General features: G+C 36.5%; 1 protein-coding gene across 1 annotated transcript in view; it reads right to left on the bottom strand.

Moving 5' to 3' along the window:
- Positions 1-21,057, bottom strand: part of ZC3H12B (zinc finger CCCH-type containing 12B) — a 197,094-nt gene that overhangs the window by 89,543 nt on the left and 86,494 nt on the right. The window contains exon 2 of the mRNA XM_004780007.3: positions 14,305-15,069. Within this exon, the coding sequence (XP_004780064.1) occupies positions 14,305-14,912 (608 nt within the window). The 5' untranslated portion in view covers positions 14,913-15,069. The remainder of the gene's footprint in view (positions 1-14,304; positions 15,070-21,057) is intronic.

Raw genomic sequence — 21,057 nt, 5'->3', positions numbered from 1 at the left:
AAAAGAAATAAAGGGTATTCAAATTGAAAAAGAAGAATTCAAACCCTCTTTCTTCACAGATGACATGATACTTTATATGGAAAATCCAAAAGACTCCACCACAATCTACTAGAACTTATACAGCAATTCAGTCATGTGGCAGGATACAAAATCAATCCACAGAAATCTGTTGCTTTCTTATAAACTAACAATGAAAATATAGAAAATGAAATTAGAGAATTGATCCCATTTACTATAACACCAAGAACCATAAGATACTTGGGAGTAAATCTAACCAAAGAGGTAAAGATTTGTACTCAAGGAACCTCAGAACAATGATGAAAAAAATTTAAGAAAACACAAAAACATGAAAAAACATTCCATTTGTCATGGAATGGAAAAATAAACATTGTTAAAATGTCTACATTATCCAAGACAATCTGAAATGAAAACGCTAACTCAAAAAGACATTTGTACCCCAATGTTCATTGCAGCATTATTTACAACAGACAAGACATGGAAGCAACCTAAATGTCCATCAATAGATGAATGGATTAAGATACACACATACACACTTGAGTGTGGGAGGAGAGGGATATTGAAATATTAGTCATAAAAAGTAGTTAAATCTTGCTTTTTGTGCCAACATTAATGAAACTAGAATGTATTATGCTAAGTTTAGTAAGTAATATAGAAGAAGTTAAATGCCATATTGTTTCACTGGTACATAAAATCTAAATAAACATAAATAAATAAAACGAAATAGAAATTGATAGAAGAAACTGTTGCTTTCTAGAGGGGTGAGTGGATAGGGGATGGACAAAATAATTGAATGGGATTAAGAGGTACAATATTCCAGTTATAAAATAAAAAACATGAGAATGTAATGTATGGCATAGGGAAGATAGCCAATAATATTGTAAAAATTTTGTAGGATGACAGATGGTAAGTATGGTTATTGTGGTGACCATTTTGTAATGTATATAAGTAATAAATCACTATTTTGTACTCCTGAAACTAATACAATATTGTATGACAATTATTATTCAATAAAACATCTGTCATCATTATGAGTAATGCATATTTGTAATATAAAATGTGAAAAATATATAAAATGTAAAGAAAAACCCTTGTGGGATCTGTTTTGACGCCTCTCAGAGACAATCACTGTTAATATTTTGATACATCTATATTCTGATATAAGTTTTTAACATACTGGGAATTATCATGTTAAAAAATGTAAAATGCCTATAGCATTCCATTGAAAATGTATTAAAATCATGCCATTGCCACATTCCATGAAGTGTACCAAATGCCCAATAGGAATCAGAATTCACTTTCAACATTGATGAAGGTGGCAGTAAAAGTCCTACAAAAAGGCCCAATATACAAAGTTTAGTGTCAATAAGTATTTGAGGAGTGCATAAAAAATACAGGAAAATAAAGTGATTCTTGCAAGATGACCTGTTTTAGCCCCAACCCACAAAATACTATCTTGCAATTTACAAAGTTAGGACCTAAAAGCCTATTAAAATGTAATCTAGCACTCCTGGGTGGATCAGTGGGTTAAAGCCTCTGCCTTCAGCTCAGGTCATCTCAGAGTCCTGGGATTGAGCCCTTCATCGGGCTCTCTTCTCAGCAGGGAGCCTGCTTCCTCCTTTCTCTCTGGCTTGCCTCTCTGCCTTCTTGTGATGTCTGTCTGTCAAATAAATAAATAAAATCTTTTTTAAAAAATAAAATAAAAATAAAAAATTTAAAAAAATGTAATCTAGGGTGCTTGGGTGGCTCAGTCAAATAAACATCTGCCGTCAGCTCAGGTCATGATCCCCGGGTCCTGGGATCGAGTCCCGTGAACCTGTTTCTCCCTGTGTCCCTACCTCTCTCTCCCTGTCTCTCATGAATAAATCAATGAGATCTTTAATAAAATAAAATACAATAAAATGTAATCTTAAAAGCCTAGACCTGCAAGTTGCCAAGTGTCTTGGTGACAGTATATCTCACTTTGTTCTATAAACTATCTTAGATCCAGGTTCTAAGCCAAATTCTGCCTAGCAGATGGGTCACATGGCATTTTCCTCTGCCCTTTTTTTAGACAATGTTTGGGTTTTGCTCAGACTTAAAAAACATGATGGCATTTACATTTGAAAGCCTTAATTCTTCTGAAATGGATTTTTCATCCCCAAAGAGGCAGCTCTTAAAATGAACATACCCTTTAGGATCTTAACTTATATCAGTATGTGAATCACAGGTACACCACTATTGTAAATGTTAGGCAAATGTTGTAGACAATAAACCATCATGACTTCAAGGCAGGCTCAAATGACAGGCTAAGGAACAACAGATGTTGTATGTAGTTTGCCTAAGAAGTATTAATCTAATGGCAAAGTTACAGCTAACCAATGGGGAAAACAAGCCAAGTTTAGATTAACTGCAGTAACAAATTCACAAGCAGACTATGGTACTGAATTCTGACCATGTGAAATGTGATTGCAGGTAAGTGAAACTTATCAGTACCTAACCTATCAAAAAAGGAATGAGGTGCTAACAAGGACACAGCTGGCAATTTTAGAAAATCATGACCTTCACTCTGCACCATTTTAATATGCTCCTAAAAATAAGCTTATTTTATGCTGCCTTTTTTTTTTTTGCTTTATTTGAATTATGTGAGGCATCTTTAATTTAGCAAAGCAACTCCTACAAAAGACAAAAGTTCATCTTTCCATCAGTATGACAGTTGGCTACTGGCATAGACTAGATATGTTGAAACTAATTACCTTGGTAATTAATTTCTCCAGTGTTCCTTACAAAGCAAAGTAACCATACTACAGTGCCTTTTATACCCAGCAATCCTTGAACAAAAATAAGGAAGGTCTTATATCACCATGAAGTCAAAATCCTCAAGAAATTCCTGGGATTTTTTCATCCCTACATTCAAAACACACACACACAACAAAACAAACTTAAAGAAATATAGGCCTTGGGAAACTGGTCTAACCTAAGGTGTTTTGGATGATCTGGTTTGGCAAGAGGTTGAGTTTGGCAGATCCCATACCTCTTCCCTTCAGAAATCACTCTAGTCTATGCCTATTAGGATAAAAGCAGAGTTACCATTGGCCCTTTGAATAGAAATCACCCTCTGCTTTTTGCAGGCCCACTACATAATTCTGATTACTTTCATATTGTGTACAGGCCATTTAACTCTCTTGTTACCGTGCTTCCAGTTTTCCCTAAGTAAAACAGGGGAGAGAGCTCACATGCTTTACTCATATTGTGACTGTGCTGTCATGATTAAAAGATTTGGAAAAGGAAATTTGTAAATGTACTCTCTGCTACCAGGAAGAATGTTAAATATTCTTTTTTTTTAAGATTTTATTTATTTAAGAAGGAGAGACACAGAGAGAGAGCATGAGTTGGAGGAAGGGCAGAGGTACAAGTAGATTCCCCACTGAATGGGGAGTCTGAGGCAGAGCTTGGTAACAGGATCCTGGGATCATGACCTGAGCTGAAGTCACACACTTAACCAAATAAACCATCCAGGTGCCCCTCAAATATACTTTTTTTTATTATGTTATGTTAGTCACCATACAGAACATCATTAGTTTATTCTTAATAACACTGATAGCCATGTACTATTGCATTATATTGTTAAAGAACATTGGAGTCAGATTCAGATTTTATTTTATTTTTTTAAGATTTTATTTATTTATTTGACAGAGATCACGAGTAGGCAGAGAGAGAGGAGGAGGAAACAGGCTCCCCACTGAGCAGAGAGCCCAATGCGGGGTTTGATCCCAGGACCCTGGGATCATGACCTGATCCGAAGGCAGAGGCTTTAACCCACTGAGCCACCCAGGCGCCCCCAGATTCAGATTTTAATACAATCATTGTCATTTATTACCGGCATAACCTTGGGCAGTTATTCATCCTCTCTGAACCTGAGGCTCCTCACCTGCAAAAATGAACCTAATTAGTTTGCTCATGTAGGATTTTTAGTGAGAATTAAATAATGTATACAAAAGTGCCTGGCACTTGTAGAGGTGAGCACTGGGTGTTATATGTAAGTGAAGAATCAATAAATTCTACACCTGAAACTAATATTACACTGTATATCAACTAACTGGAATTTAAATAAAAACTTGAGAAAAGAAAAAAAAAGAACAGATATTTATAAATGTTAGTTTTATTTCATTCATTTGGAACCAGAATATGTAAGTTCAAGTTCCCACAGCTACTTTACTAACTATAGCAAATGACCTCAAGAATATGGATAAAGAAGATGTGGTATACACACACACACACACGCACACACACACAAACACACACAGGAATATTATGCAGACATCAAAAACTGAAATCTTGCCATTTGCAAGAACATGGATGGAACTAGAGGGCATTATGCTAAGCAAAAGAAGTCAAACAGAAAAAGACAATTATATGATCTCATTGATATGTGGATTTTTTTTTTTTTTTGTATGCTAGGGATTTATCAGAACACCTGAGAAGACTTTTCTTATTATTGTGTTCAGCTAGCCAATATATAGTACATCATTAGTTTTTGATGTAGTGTTCAATAATTCATTAGTTGCATATAATGCAAAGTGCTCATCAAAACACATGCCTGACTTAATATCCACCACCTGGCTACCCTATCCCACCATGCCCTTCCTCTCCATAACCTTTGGTTTGTTTTCCAGAGTCCAGAATCTCTTATGGTTTATCTTCCTCTCTGACTTCTTCATATTCTGTTTTCAATCCCTTCCACTATGGTCCTCCATGCTATTGTTTATGTTCCTCATATGGGTGAAACTATATGATAATTGTCTTTCTCTGCTTGACTTAGTTCACTTAGCATAATCCCCTCCAGTCCATACTGATGCAAATGGTAAGTATTTATCTTTTCTGCTAGCTGAATAATATTCCATTGTATATATGAACCACATCTTCTTTATCCATTCTTCTCTTGAAGGACATCTCAGCTCCTTCCACAGTATGGCTATGGTGGACATTGCCTCTATGAACATTGCAGAACAGGTGCCCCCTTTGTTTCACTACATTTGTATCTTTGGGGTAAATACCTAGTAGGGAAATTACTGGGTTTTGGGGTAGCTCTATTTTTAACTTTGCGAGGAACCTCCACACTGTTTTCCAGAGTACCTATACCAGCTTGCATTCCCACCAACAGTGTAAGAGGGTCCCCTTCCTCCACATCCTCCACAACATTTGTTTTTCTCTGTCTTGTTAATTTTTTTTGCCATTCTAACTGGTGTAAGGTGGTATCTCACTATGGTTTTGATCTGTATTTCCTTGACAGCTAGTGATGTCATTCACTTTTTTCATTTGTCTGTTGTCCATTCATATGTCTTCTTTGGAGAAGTGTCTGTCATATATCTTCTGGCCATTTCTTGACTGGATTATTTCTTTATTGGGTACTGAGTTTGAGAAGTTCTTTATAAATCTTGGATACCAACCCTTTCTCTGCAATGTCATTTGCAAAAATCTCTTCCTATACCATGGGTTACCTCTTTGTTTTGTTGACTGTTTCCTTTGCTGTATAGAATTTTTTCATCTTGATGAAGTCCCAAAACTTCACTTTTGCTTTTGCTTCCCTTGCCTTTAGAGACATATCTAGCAAGAACTTGCTGTGGTCATGGTTGAGGAGGTTGCTGTCTGTGTTCTCCCCTAGGATTTTAATGGATTCCTGTCTCACATTTAGGTCTTTTATTAATTTTTAGTTTATCTTTATGAACAGTGTAAAAGAATGATCCAGTTTCATTCTTCTACATGTGTCTGTCCAATTTTCCCAGCACCATTTAATGAAGAGACTGTTGTTGTTGCTGTTTCCATTGAATATTCTTTCCTACTTTGTTGAAGATTAGTTGATCATCGAGTTGAAGGTCCGTTTCTGGGTTGTCTATTCTATTCTGTTGATCTATGTGTCTGTATTTGTGCCAATACCATGCTGTCTTGATGATCACAGCTTTGTAATATAGGTTGAAGTCTGACACTGTGATGGCCCCAGCTTTGGTTTTCTTTTTGAATATTCTCCTAGAGATTCTGGGTCTTTTCTGGTTTCATACAAATTTTAGGTTTATTTGTTCCAGCTCTGTGAAAAATGTTGATGACATTTTGATAGGGATTGCATTTAAAGTGTAGATTTTTCTGGGTAGCTAGACATTTTAACAATGTTTATTCTTCCGATCCATGAACATGGAGTGTTTTTCCATTTCTTTGCGTCTTCCTCAATTTCTTTCATATGTGTTCTGTAGTTTCTAGAGTATAGATCTTTTACCTCTTTAGTTAGATTTATTCCTAGGTATCAATGGTTTTTGGTGCTATTATAAATGGAGACAATTCATTAATTTCTCTTTCTTCAGTGACATTGTTAATGTATAGAAATGCAACTGATTTCTGTGTATTGATCTCATATCCTTCTATGTTGCTGCATTGCTGAATGAGTGCTAGTAATTTTGGAGTGGAGTCTTTTGGGTTTTCCACATAAAGTATTATGTTATCTGCTAAGAGAGAGAGTTTGACTTCCTTTCCAATTTGAATGCCTTTCACTCAGTTTTAAAGGTTTTATTTATTTATTTGATAGACAGCAAGAGAGGGAACACAAACAGGGAAAGTGGGAGTGGAAGAATCAGGGTTCCCACTAAGCACAGAGCCTGATGTGGGGCCCAATCTCAGGACCCTTGGAATATAACCTGAGCTGAAGTAGATGCTTAACAACTGAGCCACCCAGGCGCCCCACCTTTTATTTCTTTTTCTTTTTTTTTCATTAATTTTTTATTTTTTATAAACATATATTTTTATCCCCAGGGGTACAGGTCTGTTTTGTTGTCTGTTTGCTAAGGCTAGGTCTTCTAGTACTATGTTGAACAATAGTGGTGAGAGTGGGCAACCCTGTCCTTTTCCTTACCTTAGGGAAAAAGCTCTCAGTTCTTCTCCATTGAGAATGAGACTTGCTGTGGGCTTTTCAGAGATGGTGTTTATGATATTGAAGTATGTCTCCTCTATCCCTATACTTTGAAGAGTTTTAATCAGGAAAGGATGCTATAATTTGTCAAATGCTTTCTCTGTATCAACTGAGAGGATCATATGGTTCTTTTCTTTTGTTAATGTGATCTATCACACTGATTGCTTTGCAAATATCGAATTACCCTTGAATCCCTGGGATAAATTCCTCCTGGTCTTGGTGGATAATCCTTTCAAGGTACTGTTGAATCCTATTGACTAGGATATTGGTGAGTATTTTGGCATCTATTTTCATCAGGGATAATGGTCTGAAATTCTCCTTTTTGCTGGGGTCTTTCATTTTGGGATCAAGGTAATGTTGGCCTTATAGACTGACTTGGGAAGTTTTCATTCCATTTCTATTTTTTGAAAGAGCCTCAGAAGAATAGGTATTATTTCTTTAAGTGTTTGGTAAAATCCTCCTGGGAAACTATCTGCTCCTGGACTTTTATTTGGGGAGAGATTTTTCATTATTGCTTCACTTTCTTTTTCTTTTTTTAAGATTATTTATTTTATTTATTTGACAGAGAGACATCACAAGTAGGCAGAGAGGCAGGCAGAGAGAGAGAGGAGGAAGCAGGCTCCCTGCTGAGCAGAGAGCCCGATGCGGGATCCAGGCGCCCCATTGCTTCACTTTCTTTGCTGGTTATTGGTCTGTTCAGATTATCTAATTCTTCCTGTCTCAGTATCAGTAATTTATAAGTTTCCAAGAATGCATCCATTTTTTTCCAGATTGCCTAGTTTGTTGGCATATAGCTGCTGGTAAAAAATTCTAAGTTCTTTATAGATTCTGGACACTAGTCCTTTATCTGATATGTCGTTTGCAAATATCTTCTCCCATTCTGTCAGTTGTCTTTTGATTTTGTTAACTGTTTCCTTTGCAAGAATTGTCTCTATTTCCTTGGTATTAGTCATAATCTCTCCCCTTTCATTCATGATTTCATTAATTTGGCTCCTTTCTCTTTTCTTTTGGTGAGTATTGCTAGGGGTTTATCAATCTTATTAATTATTTCAATTATTTCTGTCCTGTTCTTCTAGTTTCTACTTCATTGATTTCTGCTCTAATCTTTATTATTTCCCTTCTCCAGCTTGGTTTAGACTTAATTTTCTGTTCTTTCTCCAGTTCCTTTAGGTGTAAGTTTAGCTTGTGTATTTGGGATTTTTCTAATTTTTTGAGAGAGGCATGAATGGCTATGTGCTTCCCTCTTAAATCCACTGTGCAGAATCCCATAGGATTTGGGCCAATGAGGTTTAATTTTCATTGGTTTGCATGAATTGTTTAAATTTTTCTTCAATTATCTGGTTGACCCATTCATTCTTTAGTAGGATGCTCTTTCTCCAAGGGTTTGAGTTCCTTCCAAATTTCTTCTTGTAGTTTAGTAACAGTTTCAAAACTTTTTTGTCTGGGGGAACCTGGGTGGCTCAGTGCGTTAAGCCTCTGCCTTCAGCTCAGGTCATGATCCCAGGGTTCTGGGATCAAGCCCTGCATTGGGCTCCCTGCTCAGTGGGGAGCCTACTTCTCCCTCTCCCTCTGCTGCTTTGCCTGCTTGTGCTCTCTCATTCATTCTGTCAAATAAATAAATAAAATCTTTAAAAAAAATAACCAGGACAGCTTTAAAAAACAAAAAAAGCTTTTTGTCTGAATTATGCAGGGAATAATCTCAAACTTTCGATAGCAATTGAGACCTGCATATGTGATCCAATCTGGAGAAACTTCCATGTGCACTCAAGAAGAATGAGTATTTTGTTGTTTTAGAATGGAATGTTCTCCATATATCTATGAAGTCCATCTGGTTCAATGTGTCATTCAAAGTTCTTGTTTTTTTATCTTTTGCTTAGATGATTTGTCTAATCCTGTGAGTGGAGTGTTGACGTCTCCTACTATTAATGTATTATTATCAATATGTTTCTTTATTTCATTATCAATTGATTTATATAGTTGGCTACTCCCATGTTGAGGCATAGATATTTACAATTGTAAGATCACCTTTTTCAATAGACCTTTTAAATATGATATAGTGTCTCTCTCCATCTCTTACTATAGTCTTTGGTTTAAAATCTAATTTGTCTGATATGAGGATTGCTACCCTACTTTTCTTTTGAGGCCCATTGGCATGGTAAATTGTTTTCCATCATTTTACTTTCAATCTGGAGGTGACTTTAGGTTTGAAATGAGTCTTGTAGATAGCATATGGATGAGTCCTCCTTTTTTAATCCAATCCAAAACCTTGTGTCTTTTGATGGGAGCATTCAGCCCATTTACATTCAGAGTAACTAATTAAATATATTAATTTAGTGCCATTTTATTACTTGTGAAGTTCCTGTTTCTGATGATTGTCTCTGTTTCTTTCTGGTATATATTAATCTTGGGGTCTCTCCTTGCTTCTAGAATCCCCTTAATATTTCTTAATATTTCTTGAAGGGCTGGTTTAGTGATCACATATTATTTCAGTTTTTGCCTGTCCTGGAAGCTCTTTATCTCCCCATCCATTCTGAATGACACCCTTGTTGGATAAAGTATTCTTGTCTGCATGTTCTTCTCATTTAATACCCTGAATATGTCTTGCCTTTTCTGGCTTGCCACCTTTCTGGGATAGGTCTAATGTTGTTCTGATGTTCTTCCATCCATATTTAAAGGAAACTTCTCTCCCTCACTATTGTCAGGATAGTTTTCTTGGCTGTATGATTTGCAAGCTTCACTATTATATGTCAGGGTGTTCATCTATTTTTATTGATTTTGGAAGGGGTCCTCTCTACCTCTTCTACACAAATGCTTGTTACTTTCCCCAGATTAGTGAAGTTCCCAACTATGATTTACTCAAATATACCTTCTAGCCCTCTCTCTCTCTCTCTCTTTCTCTCTCTCCACCTCCTCAGGAATCCTAATAATTCTGACATTGGAAACTCATGATATCATTAATCTCTCCACAACATTTTTCATGGGCTACTAGTTGTCTATCTCTGTTTTCTTCAGTTTCCTTCCTTTCCATCAGCCTATCTTCTAGATCACTTATTCTCTCTTTTGCCTCATTTAACCTGGCTGTTTGAATATCCAGTTTAGATTGCATCTCATTCATAGCACTTTTAAGTTCATCCTGATTAGTCTCATTTCTACCCTTAGAGATTCTATATTGTCACTAATGCTTTTTTCAAGCCTAGCTATTGACTTTATGATTGCTGTCTTAAATGCTATCTCTGAATCTTCCTTATATACATATCTATTATCTCTGTGCCAGAGAATAGTCTCTAGTCCTTTTTTTTGTGAGTTCCTCTTTCTTGCCATTCTGTCAAGAGAATGATGGGCGGGCCAGTGAACAGAGTCCAAAATATCAACCACATCTTGTTTGGGATGTTGCACCCTAGCAACATCCTGAGTAGTCAGAAGCCACCACAGAAAAACAAAGTCAAAATGAAACACCAAAATAAAATTGAATAAAAGGGAAAAGGGGAAGGGAAATTATAATTTTGCAGTGTGGACAAAGCAGGGTGTTCCATTTGTTCCTGGGTGAATTTTGTTAAAAGACACTACATCCTAAAATTTCAACAAAAGTAAACCTTATAGGAAGTCTGGGTGACTCAGTCAATTAAGTGTCTGCCTTCAGCTCAGGTCATGATCCCAGTGTCCTGTGATCAAGTCCCACATTAGGGTCCTTGCTCAGCAGGGGTCCTGTTTCTCCCTCAGCCTGCTACCCTCTCTTTCTCTCTCTGACAAATAAATAAAATCCTAAATAGTTTTATATATATATATATATATATATATATATATATATATATATATAGAGAGAGAGAGAGAGAGAGAGAGAATAGAGTGTAAAAGGAGTAAAATGAAGCATTTATCTATAAAAAAGATAAGTGTGAAAAAATACAAGTTAAAATGTGACTATGAAATACAAGTTGGTATAATAAGCATCTAGTTGAAATCAGAAAAAGGTAAAAAGAAAAATGAAAAAGAATAAAAAGAAAAGGAGAGTTTTATTTGAAAAATAAATAAGTCATGGGGCAACACCTGGAGCTCAATACACTATTTGCCCATGGCATTGGAATTTTATAGTCTTATGAGATCCATAGGCTTGTCATTCACCTGTTCTTTCAGACTGTCTTCTGGGGAGTGGCCTGCTGTGGTGTTTCTCAGGTATCCCCACCTGGCAAGAGTTGTCCCTCCCCTTCTCAGAGGGAATGGGATCAGTGCAAATGGGTCATTTGTATGGTTTTTGTTCCCTGGAGGCTTTCCATGTCTCTTCAGAGGGTCAGAGCAAAAATGGCTGTGCCCAAACCTCTGGCCCAGAGCAGAAAGATTGCAGTCTTCCCTCTTTAATAAACCTTCCAGGAAAAACAGTCTCCATTTCTGTATGCACTGAAAACTTCAGCCTCCCATGGGGTGTGCTCATGGAAACTCTCTTAGAGGTAGTCCCAGGGGACCGGGACTGCCACTGACCTTTTTGGCTCTAAATCTATGAGTAAAGGTGGGCTCATGCATGCACACCTGAAGCTCCTAGATCATGTCTGATTGCCATTCTAAAGTCCTTTCAGGGCTGCTACTGCCCTGAGAGCTTTTGTCTAGTCAGGTGCAGGTTCCAGACTTTTTCAGGCTGCTCAAGAGAAGAGCAATTATCAACCAGCCCAACTCATGGTTTATGATGGTCTGAGCTGAGAAACCCCTCCTGGACTCACTGACCATAATCTGCTTCCTGATTTCACTGCTCAGGCACTCTACCAGTTCAGGTAGAGAGTCTACCCATTTTCTCTGTGACTCCTCAGATCCTAAGACCACAATTCCTTGTCCTACCTAGAATTCTGCCTTTTCATTTCCAGAACGCTTTTAGGAGAGAGATGTCTCTCACTGGAGACATCTATTTAGACTTATTTATTTTTAGTTCAGGTCAGGTTTCTAAGGGTTGATGTTGTGCTCCAGTGTTATATCACTTTCCAGGAACGAGCTTATGGAGCCTCCCTCCCCCTTATGTTTATCTTTCTATATCACCCCACAGATTCATGACAGCACACATCCTACCTTGCAAAAAGCAGTAGCTTTTCAGCTTGTTGAGATTCAGATATATATTCTTATATCTTAGGCTGATTTCATAGGTGTACAAAATAGTTTGTTAGATATACCGCCAAATTCAGAGGATTAGTTGAAATGGCATCCCCTATACCTCCACTTTCTTCCCTCCCCGATATGTGGAATTTAAGAAAGAAGGTAGAGGACCATAGGGGAAGAAAGGAAAAAATGAAACAAAACTATATTTGAGAGGGAGACAAACCATAAGAGACTCTTAAACCTAAGAAACAAACTGGGGGCTGTTGGAGGGAAGGGATGGGGGAATGGGGTAACTGGGTGATGGACATTAGGGAGGTTATATGTTGTACTGAATATTGGGTATTAGATAAGAGTAATGAATCAATGTATTAAAATTAAAAAGTAATACATTATGTGTTAATTAAAAAATCATTGAACCTTGTTGAACTCTAGTTTTCTCATCTGTAAAATAAAGCTGTTGTGAGGATTATATAGAACTATACACTAAGATGTACTTCCAGATAGCCTGCTAAGAAACTCCTGCATAGAACAATGGTATGGTTCATAAGACTTTTGCTATCCCTGCTCCCTCTCTAGGAACATACAGTAGTGTGTTATGTGCTTTGAGGAATATAAGAGAGGCATAAAACAAGACATAAAACATTTTCATTCATAATTGAATGAAAAACTTGCTAGTCTAAAGCTTCTTACTTTTTTTCTGGTTGTGTACAGTCTAAGATTCCAGTGAGTTCATCAACCAATGATAAACTCATTAAGAAACAGGCTCCTGATTCTTGAGAATTAAAAAAAAATTACTTATTTGAGACACAGAGCTCAAATTTATTTACTTATTTGAGACAGAGAGCCAGGGGAAGGGCACAGAGGGTGAGAATATCAATCATACTACTTGCTGAGTGCAGAGTCTGACTTGGGAGTTGATCTCACAACCTTGATTTCATGAGGTGCCCCAATCATTTAGAATTTTTCAGCTAAACTGAATGACAACTCATTTTGGAAATAAAAGGAGGTTTTTATTTTGATAAAATACTTAAAAACTATTTTTAATAGTTTACTTTTGTTTAAAAAAATGGAAAAAGAGATTCCTAAAGATCTTTTACATGAGATAAAAAATTATATGAGAAAGTATGGAATAAAGTATGAAGGCACTCTTGGTTATGTATTTACTATTGTTCTGTAGCAAATCACCACACATTTAGTGTCTTAAAATAACACCAACTTATTTATTTTTAGTTCAGGTCAGAATTCTAAAATTCTAAAATTCAAATTCTATCTGACAAGATAGTGTTGTTTCTGAAGGTTTCAGGAGAGAATCTGTTTCCTTGCCATTTTCAGTTTCAGAGGATATCCAAATTCCTTGGCTCATGACTTCTTTCTTACACCACATGACCTCTTGTTTCTGTCATCACATCTCCTACTAGTCATTCTTATCTGGCTGCCTTCTCTTCCCTCTTATAAGGACTTGTGATTCTAGTGAGTCCACTTTGATAAACCAGGATAATTTCACCTATCTCAAGTCCTTAACTTAAACCAGCAAAGTCCCATTTACCATGTAAGATAACCTATTCACGGATTCCAGGGATTAGAATGTGAACTTCTTTAGGGGGCTATTATTCAACCTACCATAGGTAATGTAGCTCAGAGATAATCATTGGGATTAGAAAAGTAAGGATGGTATTTATGGAGGCAGTACATCTTGATGGGTATGAAGATAAAGAGGAGGTCATTCTTATGCAGAGGAATGACATGAACACAAGCAATGGGGGTAGAAATCATAATTTACATGGAAGCTATTAAAACGACTGATGTAAATGTAGTAGGTGTGAAAAACACAACCAAATGGAAGGGGAGAAAGGTCAGATCACAAAACCAGGCAAAGGGATCCAAAGTTGGTAGAATGGCAATTGGGAGTTACTGGTAGTTCCCAAATAAGCTTCCAAGTGATGTTATAAAAGCATTCTCAGGATGATTGGTCCAGGCAAGTAGAGGTGGGAGAAGGGACCCCAAGAGGAACAAAGGTTGAATGAGTTGTCTCTACTGAAGTATCACTTATGTCTAAGATGCTTTAGGGTATCTGAAAACAAATTGCCAACAATTTTAAGGAAGGGAGAAAGGGCAAAGGTGGGATCATTTTAGCCTCTCTCCACCTACAAGAGCAAAAGCCATAGACAACAACCAGGGGCCTCTCAAAGCGTTTAGCAAAGGAAGATGATTTATATGAGCTCAGGGACTTTTTTTTTCCTTTTCTTTAAAGAGTAAATATATTTTACACTTACCTCATTGCCACATTACTTCCATCTATGACAACTGGCCTCAAATTTTCACTGCTGTCTATTTCATCTTCAAGAAACAGTTCAGGACTTGTGGTCTCTCTGGAGTTGGGACCCCGAGGCACTAAAAGATTCAAGCTGACCTGTCCTTCTGAATCACCTTTGTTCCCGAGTCTGACGAGCTCTGCCAAGACATCATTAATAAGTGATTCTGGGCCCAACTTGTTCAACACTGATTGAATCTGTGTCTCTGCATAGCCCAGCTTTAGAGCAAAATCCATCTTGGCTTGGTATTCCTTTTCCAAGTCAAGCTTCCCCTCTTGCAGAATGCCGCTCTGGGAGAAGCTTGGATGATCTAAGCAGGGTGATCTATAGAGCTGACGGTGTGGCTTAGAGGGAATTTCCTTTTTTTTCAAGTAAACATCCCCAGGTTGGTAGCTATTGTCATTGTTGCTGCTCTTAAGGATCATCTGTTCAGGGTCACATTCAGAGTTCATCCACTCTTCTGAGTCAGCATTGCTTTTCTCCATGCTGTCCTGCTTAGACTGTTGTTTCTCTTCCTTGGAGGCATTCTTCTCCATTTTTTGTGTCTCCACTGCAGCCGTGGCCGTCATCCCGTTCAGTAGACAGTCTGAAGACTAATCAGCTCCTTTTTCTTTTTAGCCTGCTTGGAATCCACATACAGTTATATTGTTTTGTGGTAAAATGTGGTGGTAGGGATGAAGCAAGCGTCTCCCTGTTTGGTTTGATATGTTCAGATGTTACCAGTCCCTATAAATAAACAAACATACCACAGTCATGTTTAGTAAAATTTTGGAAAAGCACTTCAGAATGCAACAATTTCTTTGTAAGAAACTACAGCCTATATGACCTTTAATTTTTGTGATTCAGGAGATTGGACTTGTCTCTCAATATAAAAAGAGAGAGACTCTAATTCTTTAATAATTCTATGCATAAAAATTTCAGTGATGGCAATAATACTGTAATTCCTCTCCCCTCTCACAAAATAAATCATGCTATAATTAACTGCTAATAATAACAGCTTTGAGAAAGAAAAAACATGGCATTTCAACAAGGGTCAAGAATACATACATCCTTGAAAGGATTCTTTTCCTTTCTGCCAGTTAAATTTTACCAAATCTCACACAAGATCCTTCTTGTTAAAGCGGAGTTCCACTCCTGAAAAGCATAACATCTTCAGCACTACTAATTGCAAAATGTCAGGAACTCTATCTACTGGGCAGACTGGAAAACTAGTATTTACTTTCAAACAATTGAAAGTAGAGTATAACGTGACAAGTAGATAAATCTGCTCCAGGTTTTTTTAAAAGTTCATGTGTACACTTATGAGTTGTATGTGCCAGCCTCTTTTATTTATTGTAATTATATTTATTGTATTGTAAAGAGAAAATTAAGTCAACTTGAACAATAAACAAAACATTTTAAAAAGAATATTAATTACTGAAAGAAATAAAATTAACATGTTAAAAAAGAATATTAATTACAAAAAAGAATTAAAAACAATTTTATTTAAAACACCTCCTCTCATGTACTGCATCTGTCTCTGCAGGTTTGAGTTCTAAGTTGGCCAAAGTATTTTTTCTCAGTCTGAGGCTTAGTTTCCTCATACATAAAATAAGAATATTGATACTTACCTCATAAGGTAAGGATTATGTAAGATGAATAAGGAAAGTGCTTAGAAAAGTGAATAGAACATATAATAGGTTTTCAGTATATGTAAAGGATGCAACAGACCCCATCAAAATATTGTGGTTTTTTTTTAAGAAGTCTAACAGTGAGGCAAAGGGTGTAGACCTGTGAGCACTAACAAGCTCTTCAGATAACAGCAGTGTTCACTAATCTAAACAAGATTATCTAGGTAAACAATGTACTAGAGTTTTCCAGTTACTCTTTAGTAATATTTATATAAACAAGAAGGAAAGTCACCAATAGCTCTAAGAATAATATGCATAACTGCATGTGTGCTTTAGGAAAGTCACATATGGAAACATTGAATGCACACAGAATTGACATCTCAGAACTGATATCCCAGTAACATATGACTTCTGTAATGATTATACTCCCACTGTGACTTCAAAATATTCCCTTAATGAATTAGCTAATATATAGATATCCATTCACTTCTCTATTAATCTCTCATTTAAATTTTGAAGTCTATTTCCTTTATAAGTTCATTTACTATTTGATTTACATTTTATTCTCTTCAAAATAATTTCTAGTACAAATAGGACTTTGAGATTTTACTCTTACATTTATTCAAAGCTCAGAAGTCTCTTTAAAAAATCACTTTAAAACAACTGTTTAAAAGACTAACTATAATTTACTGGCAAAGAGAGATACCTGTAAAAGGTTTGACGGTTCCTAGCTATTGAACCATAGAATATTTTTTCTTCTCTGTTTTCTGTGCCCAAATTAACATTGTTGTGAGTACCTTTATCATGTTCATGTATACAATAAATTGCATGTTACATATAATATGTGTTCAATACATACTAGCAAATTTAAGGTCAGGAAGAAACCCACATAAGGAATCCTCATTGTGGGAGGCCTGGGTGGCTCAGTGGGTTAAAGCCTCTGCCTTCAGCTCAGGTCATGATCCTGGTGTTCTGGGATCGAGTCCACATCAGGCTCTCTGCTCAGCAGGGAGCCTGCTTCCTCCTCTCTCTCCCTGCTTCTCTGCTTACTTGTGATCTCTGTCTGTCAAATAAATAAAATCTTAAAAAAAAAAGAAATCCTCACTGTAATTACTAGTATTTATTGGGAAAATATCCTACTCAATAACCTAAAGCAGAAAAGAAATAAATGACTTAGCATACATAAACTTGGATTTACCTTTCAAAGCCTTAAGAAAGAAGATTTTATGAAAAATGTTGACAGTCTGTCCTAAAAACCTGTGTATGGGTATAGGTGTCATGTGTTTTTTGTGTTTGTTTTGTTGAACAATATAAACTTCTTGAGGCAAAGATGGCAGGAATGCTTTTCATTTGAAAGAATAGTCACTGAGTGCCAGATACTGAAATAGGCCCAAGGTCTAGAAAGAGAAACCAGAATTGATTCTGCCCTCAAAGAACTAACAAATTAATAAAGATTGGCTAGAAATGGCTCTAGTAAGTGCTAAAACACAATTCTATAGATTTTGCATTTATTATTGTCCAAGCTGAGACACCTATGAGAATAAAAAGAACACTAGGCATAAAAATTAGGTATGTCTCAGGTACACATGAATGTATGGCTGGTCTTTCAAGTTACTTGAAAATTTCCATCCACATACAAAAGAGGGAATGTTAAGTTCTGCCCATGGGGTGAGAGATAAGGGTAATGGTTATAGAGATTAGGAACAAATTCAAGGATATAATATTTGGACTAAATTTCTGACTAATAAATTAATTAATAAACATTTACTTAGTTCTAACTATGTGCCAGGAAACATGTTAGGATCTGGGGACATAAAAACCAAACATAAGATCCTGATTTCAATGTCTTATAGTGGTGTTGGTGGGGAGTGGAGACAGATAATAATAGAAATAGATAATAATAGAAATATATATATATATATAATTGATATAATTGATATATATAATTGATAATTAAAAATTGTGACAAGTGGGGTGCCTGAGTGGTTCAGTGGGTTGAGCCTCTGCCTTCGGCTCAGATCATGATCTCAGGATCCTGGGATCTAGCCCCGCATTGGGCTCTCTGCTCAGCTGGAAACCTGCTTCCCCCTCTCTCTCTCCCTGTCTCTCTGCCTACTTGTGATATCTCTTTCTGTCAAACAAATAAATAAAAAATCTTTTTAAAAATTGTGACAAGTGATTAAACATTAAAAAAAAGCAGGAAGGTATCAGTTAAGCATTAAAGAAAAGAGTAACAATTTTTTGGCAAGGAAGAGTTTTCTAAATTATAAATATATAATGCCTTAGTTAACATCTTATGCTTAATATTATTGGTAAGGAGCAATAAATGAAAGCATTGAAGATGGATAAAGGAAAATAGTTACTTTTGCTCAAAAAAGAAGGTAAATAGGGAGAAAATTTTCAAAGATGATGTTCTACAATGTAAGGATGTGCACTCTGACCATTAAAATTTAACATAGTACTCACATGAAAAAGTGCTCCATATCACTCGGCCCCTGATATGAGGAAGTGGTGATGCAACATGGAGGCTTAAGTGGGTAGAAGAATAAATGAAACAAGATGGGATTGGGAGGGAGACAAACCATAAGTGACTCTTAATCTCACAAAACAAACTGAGGGTTGCCGGGGGGAGGGGGTTTGGGAGAAGGGGGTGGGATTATGGACATTGGGGAGGGTATGTGATTTGGTGTGTGCTGTGAAGTGTGTAAACCTGGTGATTCACAGACCTGTACCCCTGGGGATAAAAATATATGTTTATAAAAAATTAAAAAAAAAAAAAAAAAATTTAACATAGTACTGAGTGTCTTAGCCTGAGCAACAGAAAACAAAAAGAAATAAAAAGCATCCAAATTGGTGAGGAAGAAGTCAAACCTTCACTACTTGCAGATGACATGATACTCTACATAGAAAACCTAAAGAATCCACCAAAAAATAGCTAGAACTAATACATGAATTCAGTAAGGTCACAAGATATAAAATCAATGTACATAAATCTGTTGCAATACTACAGACCAATAATGAATCAGGGGAAAAATAAATCAAGGAATCAATCCCATTTACAATTGCAAAAATCTATAAGATACCTAAAAATAAACCTAACCAGAGAGGTAAAAGATCTGTACTCCAAAAACTATAGAACACTTGTGAAAAAACTTGAGCAGGACACAAAGAAATAAAGAAACATTCTATCCTCATGGATTGGAAGAACAAATATTGTTAAAATGTCTACATTACCCAAAGCAATCTACACATTTAATCAAATCCCTATAAAAATATCACCAAGATTGGGGCACCTGGGTGGCTCAGGGGGTTAAAGCATCTGCCTTCGGCTCGGGTCATGGTCCCAGGGTCCTGGGATCGAGCCCCACATCAGGCTTTCTTCTCAGCAGGGAGCCTGCTTCCTCCTCTCTCTCTGTCTGCCTCTCTGCCTGCTTGTGATCTCTATCTGTCAAATAAATAAATAAAATTTTAAAAATATATATATCACCAGGATTTTTCACAGAGATAGAACAAACAATCCTAAAATTTGTATAGAACCTCAAAAGACCCCAAATGGTGAAAGCAATCCTGAAAAAAAAAAAAAAAAAGCTGGTCATCAAGATTCAGGACTATATAATCTATGTTGTAAAGCTTTAGTCATCAAGAGAGTATGGTACTGGCACAAAAACAGACACATAGATCAATGGAACAGAATAGAGAACCCAGAAATGTACCCACAATTATATGGTCAATTAATCTTCAACAAAGCGGGAAAGAATCCTCAAAGGAAAAAGTCTCTTCAGTAAATGGTGTTGGGAAACCTGGAGAGCAATATGCAGAAGAATGAAACTGGTCCACTTCCTTACACAACAGACAAAAATAAATTGAGCATGTTTGAGAGAGCTAAAAATGAGACCTGAAGCCATAAAAATCCTAGGGGATAACACAGGTAACAAACTCCTTGGCCTCAGCCATAGCAACTTCTTACTACATACATCACCAGAGGCAAAGAAACAAAGCCAAAAACAACTTTTGGGACTTCATCAAGGTAAAAATCTTCTGTATAGCAAAGGAAACAATCAATAAAGTAAAATTCAGGCCTATGGAATAGGAGAAGGTATTTGAAAGTGACATATCTGACAAAGGTTTTGTATCCAAAATCTATAAGGAATTTGGCAAACTCAACACTCAAAAACCAAAAAGCCCAGTTGAGAAATGGACAGAAGATGAGAATACACACTTTTTCAAAAACATATAGAGGGCTAAGAGACACATTAAAAGATATTGAACATCACTCATCATTAGGGAAATACAAATCAAAACCACAATGGGATACCACTTCACATATTTAAGAATGGCTAAAATTAACAACACAAGAAAAAAATGGATGTTGGTGAGGATGTGGGGAAAGGGGAAACCCTCTTGCACTGATGGTGGCAATGTAAACTGGTGCAGCCACTCTGAAAAACACTATGGACGTTTCTAAAACAGATAAAAATATAACTATCCTATGGCCCAGAAGTTGCACTACTAGGTATTTACCCAATAGATTTAAAAAAAAATGCAAAGGAGTTCATGCACCACAATATTTGTAGCAGCATTATCAGCAATAGCCAAACTCCAAAGATACTCCAAATATCCATTGACAGATGAATGCATAAACAAGATGTGGAGAGGGAAGTTTAGATGGCAGAAGAGTAGAGGACCTTGTTTCTTCTGGTCCTATGAATTTAGCTAGATAACTATCAAATAATTCTGAATATCTCTAATCCAACCTGAAATGTAAGAAAGGAACTGCTGGATTTCTACAAATAGAAAGGTGACCACTTTTTTTTTTTTTTTTTTTTTTTGCAAAGTAAGAGGTGTTGAGAAGTGAATCTGAAAGGATATATTAAAAGATAAATGGGGGGAGGAGGGAGCCTCTGTAAGTCAGCTACTAGAAAGTGATTTTAACTAACCATGGAGCACAAAAACAGAACCTTTAGAAATCTGCACCAGTAAGAAACATACAAGCCTGAAACGTGCCCAGGTGGCAAAGCAGGGTAGAATCCTAGGTGGGACAGTGTGGTCTCAGGATTTTCAGGGTCATGAAAAGAATCAGGCTGCCTTAGCCAACAGAGTTCCC

This window comes from Mustela putorius, unplaced genomic scaffold (genome assembly GCF_011764305.1).
Source record: "Mustela putorius furo isolate JIRA1106 unplaced genomic scaffold, ASM1176430v1.1 tig00000250_pilon_pilon_pilon, whole genome shotgun sequence".
NCBI lineage: Eukaryota > Metazoa > Chordata > Mammalia > Carnivora > Mustelidae > Mustela > Mustela putorius.
The sequence above is the reverse complement of the archived record's forward strand: the minus strand, read 5'-3'. Positions and strand labels throughout refer to the sequence as shown.